A 21,044-nucleotide genomic window follows, 5' to 3' on the forward strand; every position below is an offset into this window, starting at 1 on the left:
TTAAGAGAAAAACAAAAGTTATGTGAAGTAATCTGACTCAGAGGAGTAACACATTAGCGTCATCATACATGTCCCCATTTGTTAGCAAAATCATTTTATCCTTTTTGTTACTTTTTATTCTTGACAGTGAAAAACTTTAAATTTGTCTTATCAATTTTGAAAGTGTGTCGTGTGAGGAGCAACTTGAATTGAGTCACCTTTGCACAATGGCTTTGGCTTTCCGAATGAATGTTTTGATTTGCCATTTTACCATTAAAAGGAGGTTTTTACACTTGTAAGACAATTAAGCATACTACTGAGTTCCCATACAGTCAATAAAGATTAATAAAAGCAATCAGCATCCATGTCATACAGCTACTGTTTATGCCTTTGTAGAGACACTTTATAGTTTATTTTGTGCTGATGGTAAACAGAAAAACCTCAGTACTCCTACATAATGTGGCTTACCTAAGAGCTCTCTTCTGTAGGAGTCTGGTATTGCCAATTGTAATCGGGCTGTCACTTGTAAGTCCTGAGGACAGAGGAGAGAAATAATTCTTGAAAGAATACACTCATGAGTGGACTTCCAGAGATTCCAAAATGCATTATGTGGAAGATAATAACCCTATCTGGATGAAGCACATTCACAAAATTACCAACTTTCGTATTGTGCTCAAAGACTTTCAGTCCTCTAAACTCAGAGATACAGTAGTTATTATTGAATTACATCATTGCCTCTATATCTGAAGTATCTCTGTGTCTGTGTATGTGTGCGTGTGTTATGTCATGGCCCATGGCTTTTTAGTGATAGCTGCTGTGTCACAGATGCTGTTAAATCTGATCACACGTCAAGGTTGCCTAGCAAACAGCCTGAAAAGTGGAAGACAGCCCAAGGAGAAATGACCCTTCTCATTCCTTAAACACACTCGGAATGGATTGATCCATGCAACTCCACGACAAACATGTGGTCTCACTCCATCCCTCAGAGTTCACTTCAGGGCTGAGTCATACACTGGCTTCACTGCTGCCCCACCCAAAACTTTTCCCTGGAGACCGCTCACCCCTAACACCCTCCATCACCTCAATTGCTTATCGGTTGGTCCTATTAAGCATGTTTGGGTTGATGCTTTAAATCAGTCCCACTTGAGTGAAACATCTTTTGGGAAGAGAGAAAGCTTATTTGCAGAGGGCAGTGTGCTGGGCTATGTTTGGGGAGGGTCTGGTATTGTTTCAGCTGGTTGGAATATGGTCCGTGCAAGCCCCTGAAAGATTCAAGATGACTGTTTTCAGTGGACAGGAATCTAATGGTTTGATTCATAATTCTTGTAGCTATGAAAACTGACTCAAACAAGGATTTCAAAACAACAGTCTCTGTCATTAATGGTACTTTCACTAAAAGTCATTAAAGTGTTTATTTTCAGGCTTTTGGCATTAGACTAAAAGGATGTTTTCATTGGACAGATGACAATAATTCAATAAAATTTTATTTATACATCACCAAATCACAACAGATGTCTAAGACCACGCTCACTCATTAAAAGACCAACTGAACCCAACATGAGTAAGCACTACGCAACAGAGGCAAGTACTACATAATGGAGAAAGCTTTTTGGCAACACAAACTGGAGAGCCAAGTGCCCAATTCGGATTTAATGACCATATCAGATATTTTTTTGACTATTATACTATACTATCTGATACGGCTGTGTTTACATTCACGGAACACATGAACCAACCCTGCCTGCACAAATGCTCAATTTGCACACAAGTCACATGCAGTACGTTTACATACCATTTAGTTGGCCTACACAAAGTAGAAATGTTTGGAGCTTCTTTAAAATCAAATAGTCGTGAAATATTTTTAATTGCTGTGGGGAAACAACAACAAAAAAATAATTCAAATGAGGGATTGGGTCCCAAAAAAAGCAAATAAGCAGGGGATCAGGTTTAAAAAATAAAATAAAAAATAAAATAATGCAAATAAGCAGGGGTTTCTGCAAAAAAAAAAAAAAAAAAAAAAAAAAAGGCAATAGGTTCCATTAAAAAAAAAAATCTGCGAATAGGTGAATTTGCAATTGCTGGATCTTGACTATGCGAGGGGTCCATTGTAAATGGCAAAACAGAAACAGCAGCCTTGTACAAAAAAAAAAATCATCATCTGGTCCAAGAACCAATCACATTTTTGTAAGGATTTAGATGAAAGTGCAGATACAGAACTGTATTTTCACACTAATGGAACAGGTACATTATACATTATGAATATAGTTCAGTATTGATGTAAAACAATATTTGATGCTTCATATGGTTTGATGTGACACGGCAGCGCAGCTCGCTAACTCGTTTTGCTGTAAAGGAAAGCTTATCTGTTGGGATGTTAAGACAGAGATTCAAATTTTGAATCGCGGCAAAACCACTGGCAGACTTATTGACTCCTCATCAAAACAGTCGCCAAACCACGCACACTGCGCAACAGCTCAGTCGGGTTTGGTGGCGTCGCTCAGTATGCGGCAGCAGTTAGACGCCATGATTGTGAAACTGACAAGTCACCGCGTTTCAAGAAACATCTACATCAATCGGCCAATCAGGCGACCGTTATATCACGGCCCTCCTCGGCCTGCGTTTTAGAACCAGGCCGGAGGAGGTTCCACGCGGAGCGAAGCTGGCTGGGGGTAGGACGGGTACAATGGAAAAGGGGCGTAAGACTTTTGCACAATACTGTGCATTGACATAACAGACTTTTCCTTTGAGTAAATGTGTTAAACAAAAATCAGAAACTAAAGTGATTTATATTCGTATAAATATTATATTAGCAATTGTATAAAACTAGGCTTTTTCCCTCTGGGGCAGCAGTCTTACTGCTTTTGTCAGGTCTACAAATGTGGGTCATTAGCTCCAGAAGAAGAATCAGAAGAATCATCTTTTATTGTCATGAACATGCATGCATCCACACGAAATTTGTTCTCTCTCTCTCTCTTTAACCCATCACAGTGAACACATACACATGTTAGTGGAACACGCTGGAGCAGGGGGCAGCAGAAGCGCCCGGGGAGCATTTCGGGTTATCAGTGTCTTGCTCAAGGACACCACAGCCGTGAGTCCGGGGGATGTTGGCGGACGGTCCCGTCGGGGTCTTGAACCTAGGTCCCCCACGGTGGCAGGCAATGATCTTAACCATTGGGCCACGGCTGTCCCACCCTCACAATACAATGGTAATTCCAGACACAAACATAAAAAGCCCCGTAATGGTCAAAGATGTTGCAAAGCCTCTGGTATAGATTGGAATGCACAGAAACACGATGCCTGAAACAGCAGACAAAAAATTCGCCTGGAATCCCTCTGAACTGTATCCTACCAGCTTGAGTTAACCCTGTAAAAGATATGATGTCATGGATCAGCATCACTCAGTATCTGAAGCAGGGGATAGTTTTTAAGTAATAAAATAAGGAAAAAAAAAAGAATCTATTAAAAAAAAAAAAAAAAGACCTGTCTGTAAGGAAACTTGTCCCTCATAATGGGCGTGTTGCTCTAAAAGTCTGGCTGTTGCTCAATATTAACATGTCAAATGTAGCAAAATTTAAGATGCAAAAAGGGCAGACCATATGTTCAAGGTGAGGTATAGGATTAACTTTGATGCTTGGGATTACAGCACCCAAAAGGAAACATGTCATGCTTTAGCAGACTGCATTACATCACACACTGTGTGCGCATGTAGATGTTTACTTCTCCAAGCAATTACCCACATACTCTGTCTGCCCTCACCATTCATTTAGGGGGACAGCCTCAAATTGTGACTAAAGCCTTACTGAGAACGGTTTAGGAGGCAAAGCGTTACAAAACAGATGGGGAATCACAAGCCCAAGGGTGCAAACACTGAGATTTAACAAAAGGCTACAACAATAAGCCAATTAGGCTTTCAATGCTAATTAAGAAACAGAATGCCACTCAAAGTGCAGGTCTCAAAGACTTAACACTATAGAACTACAGAGTCCTTCCTGCATATGCCTGTTTTGATCATTAAGCTTTGTGTTTTTATAAACTATTTGTGGGCATGAAATCTTTTTCCCTGTCAAAAAAAAGGGAATAAAAAAATATATATATTTTCAACTTTACTTTTGCATTTATCTGCTTACAGATTAAACAGTGATGACATCATAACATCTATGGTAGAGGTAATGATTAGTAAGTAGAGTGAAAAATTCAAGTCTCAGGTAGAAAAGAATGCAGCAAAGAACAACGATGTTCAAATCAACCAATCTCCCTGCACGAGGCATAAAAGCCTCAAACTGTGAACTGTGAAGAAGCCTCTAACTTCTTGTGGATCGCAAGCTATTCCCACCTGGGGGGAGCAGGTCTCAACACTCAGTTTTCACTCGGGAAACATTACAAAGACGGGTGGCTATGAGAAGCAGACGCAGATCTGCGGTCAGTCACCGGTGCAAACTCATTTCTACATAACTACATTTCTACATCCTCGAACTCCACCACATACTGTAAATATACATTGTGAAGTATCAAAAGTTTTGTTTCCACTTGTGCAACATCGTGTTTTTTAATGACGTATCGTATACATGAAATAAAGAAAATATAGAAACTAGCCCTTTAATGTAGGTTCCTTGGGGATCGTAGTTAATAAAGACGAGACTATCAGAGTTCAGTATATGATTTATATTTGTCTAGAAATGTATATACAAAATAATTTTCAACTGAAGGGGTTTTAAATATAAGTGGCATAATAAAAACAAACCAGCACTTCTAAGATACACTGCGTGCATGAAGTTGCAGGTCAAGTCCAGCAGGCAAGTGTTGTCTTGACAGGAATATTCCACTGTAACTAAAATGAAATTGATTCTGAGACTCACAGACTGGAGTCTAAGGACAGTGAGGTTTCTTAAAATTGTGCAAAAAAAACCTCATGGTTAACTCCAGCGCATCCATAGCATGTGACTGCAGTGCTGTGGCGGAAAGTCTGGTGACACATTTGACACTCATGAGATTGACACTGACCTCCCACAGAAATGACTACAATATGATATACAATACAAGGGCTGTAAAAAGTATTCTGCCTTTACAATGATAATGTTCAGTTCTGATTGACACTTTCAGAGGTATTAATTAACCAAAATGTTCATTATTGTGGTTATCATTTGCAGTGGTGTAGAATTAATTCATTGTTCATCTGCCCATTTGCTAAATTTGACAAAGCAGAAAGGTGGCTAGTTGACTTCAGGAGGTTTGGTTGTTGGTTCAATATAATTAACACTCAATTTGGTTACAATGGAAATTTTGTTAATTTGTCATGAAGATTCATTACTAAAGCAGAGAGCCTCACTAAGAACATACTGTTTCCTTGCTATTTCTCCTCAAAGTTTGAGAGCAGGTAGATAGATGCACAGCTCAGAAATAGCTGGCTCCCTAGGGGTAAAAAAAAAAAAAAAAAAAAAAAAAAAAAAAAAGAAAGACTGCTCTGCTGTCCTTGGAGGCTACAGCTGCAGTGCAACGACAGCTGTCTGCAAAGAAGGACATTGAGCAGAAAGGAAGCAGGTCTGCTGTGCATCACCGGACAATTCCTATGATTTTATCCCTAGCCCCTCAATCTGAGTAATCTGTCACCAACTCCAAAATTGAATTCCAAACCTACGACCTGAGCTGCAGAGACCAATGCTCTTACCTTCGCTGCAAAACTTGACATGGCTCAGATAATTAGAAATCCACGGGTTCCGGTACATTTTGGCAAATGAAAAAAAAAAAAAAAAAAAAAGTTGTTGGAGAGGGTGAATTTAAGAGAGGAAAGAGACGCAGCTACCCGAGAGGTGATGCAGCAACAAAGCAGTTATGACAAAGCTTTGGGACAGACTGAGGGAGAGAGAGCAAAAAAGAGAGAGAGTGAAGTCAGGTAGCATTCAAGTCAGGGAGGACAGAGGATAGAGAAACTAGCTGCAGGGCTAATATAAGAAAGGAGGTCCTGGTTAGTTCTCTCGCTACCCAATTCGGGGTGCCCCCCCACCACCACCACCACGACAACAACATGCAAGGCTACAAGCTGTGCTGCACATGCTAAGCTCATTAACCAAGGCCCGATGACACAGGCAGATTGCAGCAGAGTGGTTTGAGTAAACCTGACAGACACAGAGGTGCAACAAGATGAGTGCGTGAGCCAGAGGCAAGGAAAGTTGGGAGTGTCCGAGGAGAGTGCTGCTTTCCAAATCCTTGGCTCCTAAACACCAGTGGGGTGCCAAAGAAACCCGTGCTGAACATGAGGGGAAGGGGAGAGAGGCTAGATGGGAGTGAACCAATGTGAGCAGGACGAAAGGAGAGAGTACAAATAACCCTCTCAGCCTGATGAGAAATTCCAGTCCTCTTGCAGCAGGAATTAAATAAAAGGCACACAGACAGGAAGGCAGATAAGGAGAGACGCATTGGAAAAAGAAACTGCAAGAAAGAGAGTCCAAGTAAAACTGAGAACAATAGTACTGTAGAAGAGCTCTCAGTAGCCCTAACTCAGAAGCACAAAAGCTACAAGGTTGTATGACGTAAAATGATGGGACTGTACCATTTTTTTATTCTGGTGCAGGGTGAAAAATAAAACGAGTGAAAAAATGTGTGTGTGCATTTTGCTTCAATGATGTTCTCAGCATGCTACTTTCTGGTTCATGGAGAACGAAGTAAGCCATTTATGAACTGACAGACAGCATTTCAATTCTGGGAGAGAGGGGGTTGATAGTACTTCAATGTGGTGAATTAATATTTTCACATCAAATGTGCCACACCCCCACAATAAACAGGTTGAAACAAAAACACTTGTCTCGTACTGTCTATACTACGTAATGTTGCGGCTTCTCTAACTAAGCAACAGTGATCGAAACAATTACATCTTGCCCTTGCGTTTTTGCTCTTTGGGTCTATGCCGCTTAATCTGTTCAGTGTCATGTGAAAGCATGATTTTATCCCAGATGACTGAAACTGAGAAGCAGACATTATCATGGATTATTCACCAGTCAATCTCAGGGCACATATTGACAACAAGAATCCATATTGGCCAGTGAGCGGGAATTGAGGAACTAATTACACAGGTGCCAAACGTGTGTGAACCACTACATTAACAATGACCAAACCATAATATCAATAGCCGTCCATCAATATTCGGCTCAAACACAGACATTTAAGTGAACTGTCCCACAACTCTCCGTTTTATACACTCACGTCCTCCTCAAGGCATACCACAATAATTCCAATTAGACATATTCATGTGCTGCATAAACCCTTTTCCTATTATGATTCTCCAATCTGTGAAGGCCAAAACCCAACGAAAACGTGCAGACATACACCCATATACGTCAGTGTGTCAATGATGCACTTATCGCTGCACTGAGAAGGCCTCACAGGGAGCCTGGCACGGAGCCAGCCCAACACGCTTATTCTGACGCTGACGGTAAAACAGTGCAGTGTATCTTCTCTATCTCCGGCGTACACAGTAAAACCTGTCAACGTGAGCCAGGTCATTCGCGACTGCTGACAAAATATATTAATCTTAGAGGACCACTTATACATGCAAATGTAAGCCGTACTACGGGACAAATTGAAATAATACTACTACAGAACAGATGTCATAAAAGTTGTCGAACCCTACATGAAAGAGGGCTAGACTGGGGATTTAATATGCAGCCTAGCAGACGGTCAGGCGTGAGAAAACACTGAGGGATGACATCTTTAGGTCCGCTGAGATGAGCTCATCGAGCAGCATGTAAACACGCTTGCACATACGCAGACAGACGCTCTAAATCTAGCGGTATGAATGGTAGAACGTGCAAATCCTGCCATCTATAATGCTATCATCACCTCTGCACCTCCAACCATGTAACATCTGTCTGTCTGTCTTACTCGTTGGTCTTTGACTCATATGTGACAGATGAGATCAGCCCCGCAAAAATTGCTCAATGGTTAGTACCCTGTTATTAGCGACGATGATGCTCTACTGCTGAGAATGGGCAAGACCTTACAGGTTACTCCAATGATACAGCCCTGCTTTAGCCCGAAAACCTTGGTGGGGAATTGTAGGGTCGGCTCAGTCAATATATACGAGCTTATAGAAAAACCGCAAAAGGGAATAGGAAAAAAGGGGAAAAAAATAAATCTAAAGAAAATATGGTTAAAGTGATTGCACTTTCCTGTAAACATTGTAAACCTAAAACTACAGTCAAATAAAAGGAATGAGAATGGGTCAAAGAGCCTGTGACAAAGGAAGCCACAGAAGTGGAGAAGTGGATTGATTCCAGGAGAAACTATCCCTTTAGGAATCATTTTCCGAAAAACTAGAGCGAAAACCGGGTTCAAAGAGAGCATGAGAAGGTAAATTGTCTTCAATTAAAGCAGACTGTCCACAATAATTTCCTCTGATGTTCAGATCATTTTGCGGTTACATTTTCATGCCAAGAGATACATTTATTATTTGCCCCAGACCTTTGTTCTTCCCTCTCGCTGCTATAACATTTTGTAAATCTGAAATTAAAATGGATCACTGGGAACCAGGATTGTAGAAATATGCGCATGCATTTGTATGTGGCATTCAACTGTGTATTATAGATATTGAGAACTTTCAAAAGCAATAAAGGCTCGTACTAACACCCGTTGTAACACCCATGTTAATCAAACAATATGGACAGTGTGTTGTAACACACAAACGAATATACTGTACATAAAAAAAAAAAAGAAATTTAAAAAATGTAAAAAAAAAAAACATTTTCACCCAGGTTGAGATCCAGACTTGACACAAAAATACAAACAAAACTTTAACCCATGTTCTGGAGCGACCAAATTTCTATTCAATATTCATGGAAAAAATGAGAAATTATCTCAAGTCTACATCTTTAAAGCAAAATCAACTACCTCTAAATGTAATTTCTTAAGTAACACAAGAACTATGAGAGTGTATATTAGGTTAAGTGGTAAATTGTTCATTCTTTATATCAACAAAGTTGGTCTACCAAATCGAATTGTATCAGCTAATCACAATTGTGAAATTAAACGGCACGGAGAACTGGACATACATAACAGAATTGTTCCTCTCCACTAATCACCTCCCCAGATGTTCAGTCAACTAAACTGGATGATTTCAGCCTGGACAAGCTCACGTACACCCAGTCGTTATTAGATAAACACTTCCAGACAATTATTTTGCCCTTCAGACAACCTCTGGTGCACAAAGGCATCTCAACAGGTCTGCTTGTAGTCACTTATAATGGCTGAATCACCTTCCTGGTCTGAAAACTCGGAGATTAGGGAGAACACTTGGAGGAAGAAGAAACAACAAGGCTGGTCTTTTGGACCTGTCCTTCATGGCTTTCTTCATCCCACAGGAAAATGTACATATCTTTCACAACAGATTTACAGAGGGGTCCGATATGTACAAGGACCATCAATCCAGACAAGTACTGGTACATGCTTTGGAATGTGTAGAAAATTTATTCATCAAATTCTTAAATCCAAATATTATTTCACCTTATCTTAGTAGCAAGGAAATTATGAAGATTTTATATTTCATAAGCATATAGCCTGCCAAGATCACCAGTATCTATTAAACCCAGGACACAGCTGAACTAAACAATCACAAACTATTTGCAGTCGACGACTGACTCTCGCACACCGATCGACTCGCGCAAAAAAAATAAATAAATAAAAAAAAAAAATTTTTTTTTTAAATTTAAAAAAACAAAAAACAATTTAAAAAAGGCGACCCCTCGCATTCTTATTGGGAAACGTTTTGAAGCACCACCTGTAATATTTTTATTGAACAACAAACATGGCTCATTTCTCAAGGAAAAATATGATTTTCCTGAGCACTGTAGCTACATTACATTACACATTACATTACACTGTAGCTACGACAGAGAATATAAAAAGAGGAAAGGGGCAAGAAGAAAGGAGACTGTGGATATTTGAGACTGCACGTGATATCTTTTTGTTGCTTTTTCTTCTGGGTCACCGTAATTGATGGTGTCACACATGATGTTAGCATATGTACAAGACTTTAGTATACTTCAGTTAGCAAACATGAAAAGGTTGAAGTAATTTGGCTTTTTCTTTGCTGCTAATTTGCGAACATTTATACTAAAAGGACCTAACTTTAAATAAGATTTTGAGGCAAAAGAAAAGACATTGGAAATTACATGAAATAAGAGTCACATTCAAATGATGTTTTACAGTTTTTTACACTTGTGACATGTAAACACCAATAAGATGCAGCCAATGCAATACAATCAAAGACACACCTGCATTATGCCTAACACATTGATCATTAAAGTTGACTGAATATCAATATTTTATTGATTTTACAACTCACAACTCAATTTTAAAAGTTGTATGATAGTTAATGTTTAGTCAAGTATTGCCAGTACATAATCAATTTAAAAACATCCAGTAATGAGAAAGACCATGGCCTTTCTAAGGCCACATTATAAAATATATACAGCAAGTAAATGTACGTAGATCGTGTAGCACTCTCTGCACACCAACCTTCCACATCACATACAATAGACCTCAAACCCCAATCCCCATAATCAGCTTCCTATCACAACCACTTCAAGCCTAAAACTTTCCATTCACACTCCAAATAGATACACCACGACAATGCTGACCTTCTGTGGCAATTTTACAGTCTATTAACACATGGCAGTGCACACACCTCAGCATGACTTTCCCAAAATAAAACAGATAAGTGTTCTCAAGTTGGGATTGCGGCAACTCCAAGTGAAGTGCTCCAGAGGTCTAGCGATGCAGCTCTTTGAAGAACTAAGCATTTTTTTAAAAAATAAATAAATAAATAACCAACCATAATCCAGATGATCATTCAAAATCAAGAGGTTCAATGATGTGTTTTGCATTGTAGAACTTCGATTCCACTTGATTAAAATACATTTCTGGCACTACTGTCTCCTGAAATAGACACGCTAGATACCGATTACTAATTGCAATCAGGATTATTTGTAGACACAAGCGCGCTAACAAACATGCACACATAAATGCATGCACAGTGTGTGCTTCATTCTGACACGCTGTCCACATCTGGTTTTCAGTGCGCCAAATACAGAATATGTAGTTGATTGCATTTGCCGGGGATTTGTTTCCATCGTTTAGGTGCCATGGACAGCTTCCCAATTGGAACTGCTAACCTGGAGGACAGGAACGCTTAAAAGGATAGAGATGCACTGGTGGAAAGCGCTCTCCCTAAATCCTGTCTCAGTGTGAAGTGAGCCGTCAAAGAAAAACAGCCATCAGTAAAGTGAAATGGGACTGCACTGACTGGAATGCAGCAGGACTTTTTCCTCACCCAGAGCAAGAACTGAGACCTCTGCAAAATACGTCAACTCGTACTGCTATCAGTTACATAACACATTGTGCTGTTAGACATGACCATAATATTCAATTAAAAGATTAACTGATCCTTAAAAAATAATGAATCATATTTTAAACAAGTGAGGCATAATGGAGTGCACTTCGAGGCTGCAACCAATAATGGCGCTGTTGATTCGGTTCCAAACAGTTTGTGGTCTTAAAAAACAGCTTTGGGAAGTGGAGCTTTATCCATCCACAAAGAACTCGACTATGGCACAACCCCTTCAAGCAGGATTACACCACTCAATAAAACACATAGCATGGCATAGAAACAAGAGTTCAGAACCTTTAGACAATTTATCACATTCCTTTAATAATAATATAAAATGGAAATAAAAGAAACGGTCAAATGCCCAGAGCTTTAATGACGAAAAACAACAACACTATTTTCCAAGATTGTGCAAGTGGCACATATTAAAATGATTGACTGAATATTGCACAAGGGCTTAAACTGCAGCTGAGGAAACATCTAACTGAGGTTACAAGCGCAAATCTGAGGCCAATGTCAGAGTCAGTTATTTCACTCAAAGCCCCAAAAGACTATTAGTGGCTCATCATAAAGCACCACTAAATCGATGGCTGGTGGGGTTTAAATAAATTTAAAGACACTGTGGCGAGGTTACCAGCATTAGGCCTCCTGACAAGACTTCAATTGTGACACAAAACCTAAAGTCATTTGCAGACAACTAAGAGGAGCACCCGGTTACTGAAGATAAGTCACATTTGTTGAAAAATAACCTTCCTAATAATCACTTGGAGTAGCATTATAAATCCAGCCTCTGGTTTCATGCAATATTGTGTTCTCACAATGTTTTGCTACGAAATAGGATTGATGCCACGTTGACTTAAATCACAGGTGTCAAACTCAAGGCCTGGGGGCCACATCCGTTATGTGGCCCGTGAAAGCAAATCAGGTGCGTCGACTTCATGTTTCTTGCTAAAATAACAGCATTGCAAATCGTCTTCCCTTTCATATAACGTTGATGGCAAACATTTTTGTTACCAATCTCCATTTCAAAATAAACTGAATTAACAACTTTTTACTGGCTTCTGGTTTCAAATATTTATTCATCGATTTTCTTTCTTTTTTTGTGTATATGTAATAACACGAGGCAATTGTCGATTTACTGTATATGTGTTCGCGCTCATGACGTCCCTCCGAGGGAAACCATAACTACGATGTGGCCCGCAGCAAAAATGAGTTTGACACCCCTGACTGAAATGGTGTAAAGGAATTCCTGCACCTACGAATCTGAAACCTTTAACCAGATGCTCACCAAAATTTTACTGGTTGATTCTTAACACTTTCACAACTGGAAAATCAGTTTGGAACTTTTGCACAATTCTTCTTCACCTCTGTTCTGTGAAGCTGAGGGGATTGGTTTAGTTGAACTAAGCGAATAACATATTTTTGGCTTGCTGGCTTCCCGTACAGATGCAAAGTGTACTAAGCACATAAAGAACATGATCACAAGCTAATGAATAAACAAATAAACAATACAATCACTATTAAGAATATTTGATCTAGGATTGCCATTTTAATAATACTGTAGATGCTATTTTCCATATTGTAATGGAAATTATTTTCATACGATTATCCTTGTCAGAGAAGGCCAGAGGCGGACTACGCCAGTCGCTCACATAGCAATTGGGGTTTGGGCATTGGTGGGAATGTCAAGCGTAAAAGTCAACTATGTGAACCACTACAATACCAATGGGACCTGATCCTGAAATATTAAGTGAATATAAAAGTACAATCAGAATTGGAGCTCAAACTTCTAAGATTAATGCAGTTTCCTCAAATGACACGAAGATATGTCGCTTGCTCTCGACCGCATAAGAAGATGATGTGATGGAGGTGAGCCAATTAAACCACAGTGACGCCACAACCACTAGCGGCCAGTGAAGCACCGACGGTGTGTAACAGAAGCCTATCACAACATCATGCTGCAGACTGCCTTACTCTACAATCTACCAAACCCCAGTGCAACGCAGCTGACAACACCCCACCCCCCAACACTCAAAATTAGACCAGAAAAATAAGTTACTAAACCAAGTTACTAATTAGTCAAAAGTTCTAATAACAAAAAAATTGTCACTTTGAATGACTGCATCTTGTTTATACATTTGGACTTGCAGGTTTCAGCACTTTTCTCAACACGAGTATAAGTGATGACTGGACGCTTTCAAATTTATATGGAAAAACTTTGGCGCGTGTTGCCGTGCTAGGCAGCGCTCTATTTTTGTCTGACAGGGTAAGAGCAGGTGCAGCACAATGAACAACTGTAGACCATAGTCAGTCATTGAAGCACAGAATGAGTCACATTTCGAGAACCAATGTCTGACACAAACTCCTCATTTGGGCTATCAATGTTCTTAATCAACACCCAAAGGATCACAATCCATAAATACTTTAAAATTACAATTGACATCAGTTTAGCTTAACCAAAATGTAAGAATTTCTTTTTTTTAGAATTTAGAACAGTACGTTTTTCCAAAAACCTTAAATGTATTGTATTAATTAGACAATTAATTAATTAATTCATAATTTTTACAAACAGGTTTGAAAAGACCCATAGCCAAGAAGTATGTGCCTGATGAAGAATTATTAAAATAGCGTGTCGCATTTTACTCAATGACAATCGGCGACCCAATAAAAACTGACCCATAGTGACCCATACCCAACTTAACCCTAAATTTGGAAAAGGCCGCTTTAAGGTGTTTAAAACTTTATGAATATAATCACAATAAAGGGCACCAAAAGATGTGATTAGTTTGTCCCCTAGGATTGAAATAGGGTTTCACTCATAAATAAAAGCCACATACCTTCTTGATCTTCTTAGAAAGCCATTAAATACGAAGTTGGAAATGTTGAGGATCAGGGCTCGAAGTTTCTCCAGTTTTAGGTGAGCTGGAAAAGATGAGAGCTCTGGAGACTTGTGGAAACGACTACTGGGACATAAAAGTTGTAATGACAGGTCGACCAGCCGTGGCAACAAACACCCGCCACCCCCCACCCACTTTCCATCTACGACCCTCCATTAGGGGATCTATGTGTCGGGGCTACATCTATAGCAGGCATGAACCCAACAGGGGGTGTGGGGGGTGACAAATTTAGAACGGTGCTTTCCCACTTCAACACAGCGTAAGATCAATCAGATGACAAGAGTGACAAGCGGCAGTCATATATGACAGTGGATTAAAAGAAAAATGACAAGAAAGCTTAAGTGAGGGACTTGAGAAGAAATCTTGAGTTAAAAACACAAAAGTATAACATTGCATTTGTAGAGTGACAAAATGGACTGGGTCATCGGGTGGGTACAAATTGTTAGAATCAGCTTGAATTTTTTTGTTCAGGATCACATCATGACTAATTGTAGCTACATTATCTACTTCAAAGATAAATACCTTGTTTATCTGGATAATTGATCATTCCAGGTTGTACAATTTACAATTTTTTTTTTTTTTTTTTAGTATTTTACAAAATACGGCAGTAACTGAGCTTGCCATCTAGTGCCATTTGACAACGTATTCCTACGCTGCTGTGTTAAAAAAAAAAGTTAATTGTGCGCCATACATAACCATAAAATATAAATGTCTTAAAAATATAATTTCACTCAATATTTGTATAAAACCACACTTCTAGGCCATAAACATAAACAGTAAATTTGCCTGTCTTTATTTACCGTGTGTTTAATCTTATGCTGCTGCACAAGTCAAGTGCCATTTTTAATCGGTTTTGTAGTCTATATTTCAGTTTTGAGTGAGTCCTGCAAAATGTCTTACAACAAGTAGCTGGGAAAAAGTGGTGTGCCCAAGAAAAAACATTCAAGCATTTCTCTATGTTGCTGCTAGTTTTTTTAAATGTTATAATGAAAACTGATTTTGTTATCATTGCCATTCATTGTACATTATTAAATTGAAAAAAAATAATAATAATAATAATAACCCTAAAACCGCTCAGTGATTTATATCCCGTGGGCAACACGATGGATTCAACACCAGCATGATTAAAAAATGTCATACAATATGATGACACGATACATAGTGTACTCCGTGTCATGAAATGGATAAACATCCAGCAAACAATACCCTCTAGTGTTTCCAGAAGGTATGACCACCACAATCCCTGGTTGTCTTGCTTTCTTGGCTCTACACCACACATTGTTCCATAATGTAATCACACCAACTGAGTATTCATGGTGGCGTTGTAAGAAAAACCTGTATAATGGATTGTTTTCCTCAGCTGTTTGAATCAGCTTTCAAATAAAAACAAAGGGTTTTAGCCACTTTATAGTCAATTAGGCACACTGGCATAATAGTTATACCAGAAGGGAGTTCACCAATGTCATGGCAAATATGATTTCAATTTAGGTCAAGGCAAGAGCTGAATGTTGATTGCGAACATGTCCTGCTGGCAAACTACTGTTACCAAAAAACTATTTTTTTTAAATAAATAAACTATAAACAGGAGAGGAGTTCTGTTTAGTATAAATACTCTATATCACAGGTGTCAAACTTGTGGCCAGATCCGGCCCGCCACATCATTTTATGTGGCCCGCAAAAGCAAATCAAAATTGCTAATTGTATTATGGTGTAATAAAGATATTTGAAAGCATTTTTCATTTTATTTTTTTACCAAGCCCCCTTTGAAAATGTAATCGCGGAAAAACATGTTTTTATAGGCTTCTGATTACAAAACTGGTTATTCATCAATGTGTTGTGTATACTGTATGTAATTATGGGTTGTAATCTTTTGTTTATTTGGGTTCACTGTCATAGCGACCCTCAGAGGCAAGTCATAACTACGATGTGGCCTGTGACAAAAATGAGTTTGACACCACTTCTCTATATAAAGAGAATCCAAAACAATGCTGCTAAATGTGCAAAAAAACCAAACAAAACAAAAATAAACGTGTTTGCCTTCCTTCACTGCCCTGCAGGAAAGCTCACACTCAGCAATTTATGGTCCAGTATAACCTGGCTAAGCCTTTGCACCAAATGAGGCTTGGGGACAATGTTGGTCCCGGAAACCATCCAGATGTAGAATGAAGATCTGAGCATGAAGTGCCATGACATCATTTATGTGCAACTAGTGGCGTATACAGTATTTTCCCAAAATTATGGTCAACCTCCTAATTGTTCGTCTGCTTTGTTTGACTACAGGTTCCGCTCTAAATTTAATATGATTAATACTTGATAAACTAAACTTCAAGTACATAATTTTGCCAATGGAATGGATCAAAATTAGTATCATTCATTACTCTGTTGTTGTTGTTGATCCTAGTAAAGTATTAAAGTTATGATGTTTAAAGGTGGATTTTATTAATGCTTTACATTTAAAAAAAAAAAAATTAAAAAAATCCTAATTTCAAAAGGAAAAATTAAAAGAACATTTTCATGTATAATAAGATCAGGCCAATTTTTAACATTGGAAGTTGATAAAGACCACAAGGCATGTCCCTGCGGCAGCATAAAATTTATGTAGGCTTCCAATCCAAACAGCATCTCAAATAAATTAAGAGCAGCAGGCATGCATAAGCTGTTCCCGAAATGTTCAGACTGCACTTCTTCTTTACCGCTCCGCTCAATTAGCCCAAAAAAGCTAATTCATCCAAGCTGTGCACTCCCTATAATACATCCACCAACCAGATGTGCCAGTGTTTCTCCAAGTTTGTTTCTCATGCAAAACACTGAATTCTTTGCTCTTTTACGAATTTGAATGAGCACAAATCAGGTCCACATGTCCTCTTTTGAGGAAGGCAAAGAAGAAACCATTTTTAATTTAGTGGCCACAAATGGAGAGTGGAAAAGCCAAGGTGTGCTCGCAGTTAAGTCATTATTCAGGTTATGTTTACACAACAACAACCTCTGAACGTTTTCAAAAGGTTTCATAGACAGTTGACAATCTTGTCCAAACTATCCCATTCACAGACCTGCAAAAAATAAACTGAAAAGTACTGTAAAATTGGCATGTCAGGCCAGTAGTTGGAGAATGGTAAACGGACATGCTTCAACAGTGCTGTGCAATGAACCCTTAACACGCATGCGGAAGTCCGCATTTTTCACAAGACAATCCTCAACATACGTTTCAGACGTTATTTTCTCCATGAATATTACATTGGAATAATTGACGGGTTTTTTGGGACATCACAAATGAAGACGTCCCTGACTTTACACAATCTCGTTTTTGAAAAACGGCAAAACTTACATCTTAATTCAAACAAACTCTTCCACTATACTGTATTGATACACAGGATTGCACGACCAAGATAAATTGATTGCGGCCTTTTATGGCTATTTTCAACTTATTGTCGCAGTTCATAGATGGGTAAGTATTTCCACACTGCAGCCTGGTTCTCCGGACAAGACATTTCTTCTTTAAATGAATGCAGAACCTGCCTGCCGCTTCGGCCTTCAAAATAAAAAACCTTAAGTCAGTCTTTTAAAATTGTCTCAAGAACTTTTCAAACAAGTTAGAGACACACATGCAAGCCGAAAGGTTTATGGTCTCAGTCAAAATAAGCCAACTAGCAGTTCCATTAGGGGAGAAGCAAGAGATAATCCTGGGTAAAACAGGTCAAAAAGGAGACTATGCCAACTATACTGCATCCTAATACATTCAAAGATTCCTTGGTACGGGAGAATTGGTTTATAGTCTTCAGCTCTTTTGTCCTAGTTTAAACTTTATAACAAAACCCTGCAGCCGTAAATGTTTTGTGCCTGTCAGCACTCCATTTTGCCTAAATACAAGAGAATAACTCCTAACAAACAAAATGTTAAATCATCCATTAAATGACAGATCAATTATTACATCCATCTCATAATTACTGAAATACCCACACACAAACACACACTCAAGCCTACCCCAAGCATTGTAATCAAATGCTTTCCTATAAAGGGCAAGGGTTTCTGTTCAATTCCAATGATGAACAGTACCAGCTGTAGTGCGTTTACGAGTGTGTGCATGTCCGATAACGTGGCTAAACAGTTCTGAGAGATTTGAATAATCCCCCTTTAGGACTGGTGCTAACTGGCTAGAGTTTATGGGTGCAAATAACCAGCTGACATCATGAGATCACACACGTTATAGAGTTTGACATGAGTTGAAAGGTATTGTGCAGATCTACCAGAAGGATTCCATCCTGAAATAGAATCAGTTTGTCAATCCGGCAATCACATAACATGACCACATCAAGTCTAGAGGAGGACCAAAACAACTTTTGTAACCTCAATGAGTCAAGTCTTGTATTTCAGCATGAGTCATGTCCCAAGACTAAAAAGCTAACTTAAGAGTCAAACCTTATTATATAAACACATCTCTCAATGGGTGTATGATTGTAATCATTGTGCGATACAAATGGCCAGTGGACATAAAGCATAACACTATTTGAAAGGCTTGCATGCTGTGTGGGGATGTTGTGTGAGATTGTTTATCTATCTTGGAGTTGTGTCACTGTGTGTGTAAGTAAGTGGAGGATTCAATAATGTGGTCAAAAGGACCCTTCCGATTTTGTACTGAAAAGGGAAGGTACAGATTGGTCTCTGGACTCCTTCAGTCTCATGAGATAATTTACGAAAAGGTGCACAACTACATATGGGAACCATTTAAACACACTTGTTTGCATGATCGCTCAGTAATTCAATATGGTGGTCGGACTCTTGGGTCTTGAACAGTTGGGAGCATACTCCATGGTTTGTTTTGCATACATAAATGTTTAAATATTAAAAACTGTGTTTGAAACAACAGCCCACACAGCCAAATGACGTGTTTGTGCTGCATGAAGAGAGCGGGAAGAGGATAAACATTTACGTTCCATGAAGTCCTTACTTTAGGCGGGTTCAAAAATTGGTTAAAGGTTTGCCTGCCTTCAAAGTCATCATAGCCTTGGAAAACACAGACCATAAAAATCTGAATTTAGAAGCAGTTTTAAGGGTGACGATTTTCTAATGTAAAGTTCTCTATATTTTTGTCCTACATGCATCAAGTTTCCCTGAAAATTGGATATTATTATCCAAAATGTATGCATAACGACACAAATTATGTTGGCTAGTGGAACCAGGTACACCTTACGAAAGCAGAGCTGAGCGTTCTACGTGGATGCTGTGACTGTTTGCAAACTGAAACCTAGTTTGTGAACCAAACCAGTATTTATTTGCTCGAAACTCATGTTAGTAAACCGATTTGGTCACAGACAGGGTCGTGCAGTGCTTGGCCTCATGTCGATGCTACGGCCTGGCCTGCCGTTCCCCAGACCTGAATCCAATCGAGCACCTCCTGGTTGTCATGTCTCGTTCCTTTCACTGCCACCACACCATACCGGCATGTCTAAGAGTTGACTGATGAGCTGATCAATGTTTGGTGGGAGACATCGTCTAGGAGAACATGTGTCATCTCATAAGGCAAATTCCCAGACGACGTAGGGCGTGCATACAGGAATGTGGAGGCCATACACACTACTGTGCCTCATTTTGAATTCTCGTTAAGAAATTCCACAGAAGTTGGATCAACCCATCTGTTTTTCCACTTTTATTAAGAGTATGATTCTGAATACAAGATCTCCACCAGGTAATAATTTTAATTTTCATTCATCATTCTTGTCTTGGCGGCCGACTGGTTAGAGCGTCAGCCTCACAGTTCTGAGGTGCGGGGTTCAATCCCTGTCCCCGCCTGTGTGGAGTTTGCATGTTCTCCCCGTGCCTGCGTGGGTTTTCTCCGGGCGCTCCGGTTTCCTCCCACATCCCAAAAACATGCATTAATTGGAGACTCTAAATTGCCCGTAGGCATGACTGTGAGTGTGAATGGTTGTTTGTTTCTATGTGCCCTGCGATTGGCTGGCAACCAGTTCAGGGTGTACCCCGCCTCCTGCCCGATGACAGCTGGGATAGGCTCCAGCACGCCCGCGACCCGAGTGAGGAGAAGCGGCTCAGAAAATGGATGGATGGATCATTCTTGTCTTGTTTGTTCTCAGCACGTTCCACTGTGTAATGTATAAAGATTTTGAACTGGAATAGTTCATTTATTCAGATTTTGGATGTGTTGTTTAAATGTTGCCTTTTTTTAGCAGTATATTTCCCCATTAAAAATAAAATTAACATTTGCTGCCATCTGTATTAAAAAAAAAAAAAAAAAGTACTAAACTTGATCTTATTACTTCAAATGCCCATTGCTAGTTGTTGCTATTAACAATATTCCCTCAAACCCTGTGTATGAAAAGCATTGGTAGAAAATTTAAAAGGTTCCTGGTACGGCCCGTGCGTGCATGCGCTTGGCAACATTGCCTACTGTGTCACCATAGCAGCTGTTTCGGTCTCATATTTCCAACATCAATACAACAACACAGACATCTACGGAAAGTTTGTCCATCAGACCCAACAGGACTGTTAAAAGATCTTGTGCTAGACAATCATGTGATCAGTGTGAGACGCAGGTATCTATGCAGACAAGAATTTCAGCTCTTCATAGGGGAGGGGGTGTTTGTGTAGTGACCTCTCCCCGCCTCACAGCAAGAAACTTGCAAATAAGAAGTGCAGCGTCCAGCAGAAGCAAACCGTTGAGCTTTATATTGGCTTAACTGCAGCCAGTTGGTGTATATGACTGTGAAACAATCATGTCTGTAAAACTAATTGAATATCAAACTTGGATTAAAAAACACAAAGCAAACAAAATACCATGG

At 39.3% G+C, this 21,044-nt stretch overlaps 1 protein-coding gene across 30 annotated transcripts in view; it reads right to left on the reverse strand.

The window, feature by feature from the left end:
- svila (supervillin a) overlaps positions 1-21,044 on the reverse strand; it is a 68,135-nt gene that overhangs the window by 38,973 nt on the left and 8,118 nt on the right. For 26 of the 30 annotated variants that reach the window (XR_009785859.1, XR_009785858.1, XM_061758027.1 and 23 more), the window contains exon 2: positions 448-511. Coding sequence is in view for 27 of the 30 variants with exons in the window: in XM_061758027.1 (XP_061614011.1) it covers positions 448-511 (64 nt within the window). In the remaining 3 variants the exon portion in view is untranslated. Of the gene's footprint in view, positions 1-447; positions 512-5,647; positions 6,209-21,044 lie in introns of those variants that run through there. The other 4 variants (XM_061758044.1, XM_061758032.1, XM_061758043.1 and 1 more) reach the window with 4 other exon arrangements.

The sequence above is a fragment of the Phyllopteryx taeniolatus genome, chromosome 20 (assembly GCF_024500385.1).
Source record: "Phyllopteryx taeniolatus isolate TA_2022b chromosome 20, UOR_Ptae_1.2, whole genome shotgun sequence".
NCBI classification, from domain to species: domain Eukaryota; kingdom Metazoa; phylum Chordata; class Actinopteri; order Syngnathiformes; family Syngnathidae; genus Phyllopteryx; species Phyllopteryx taeniolatus.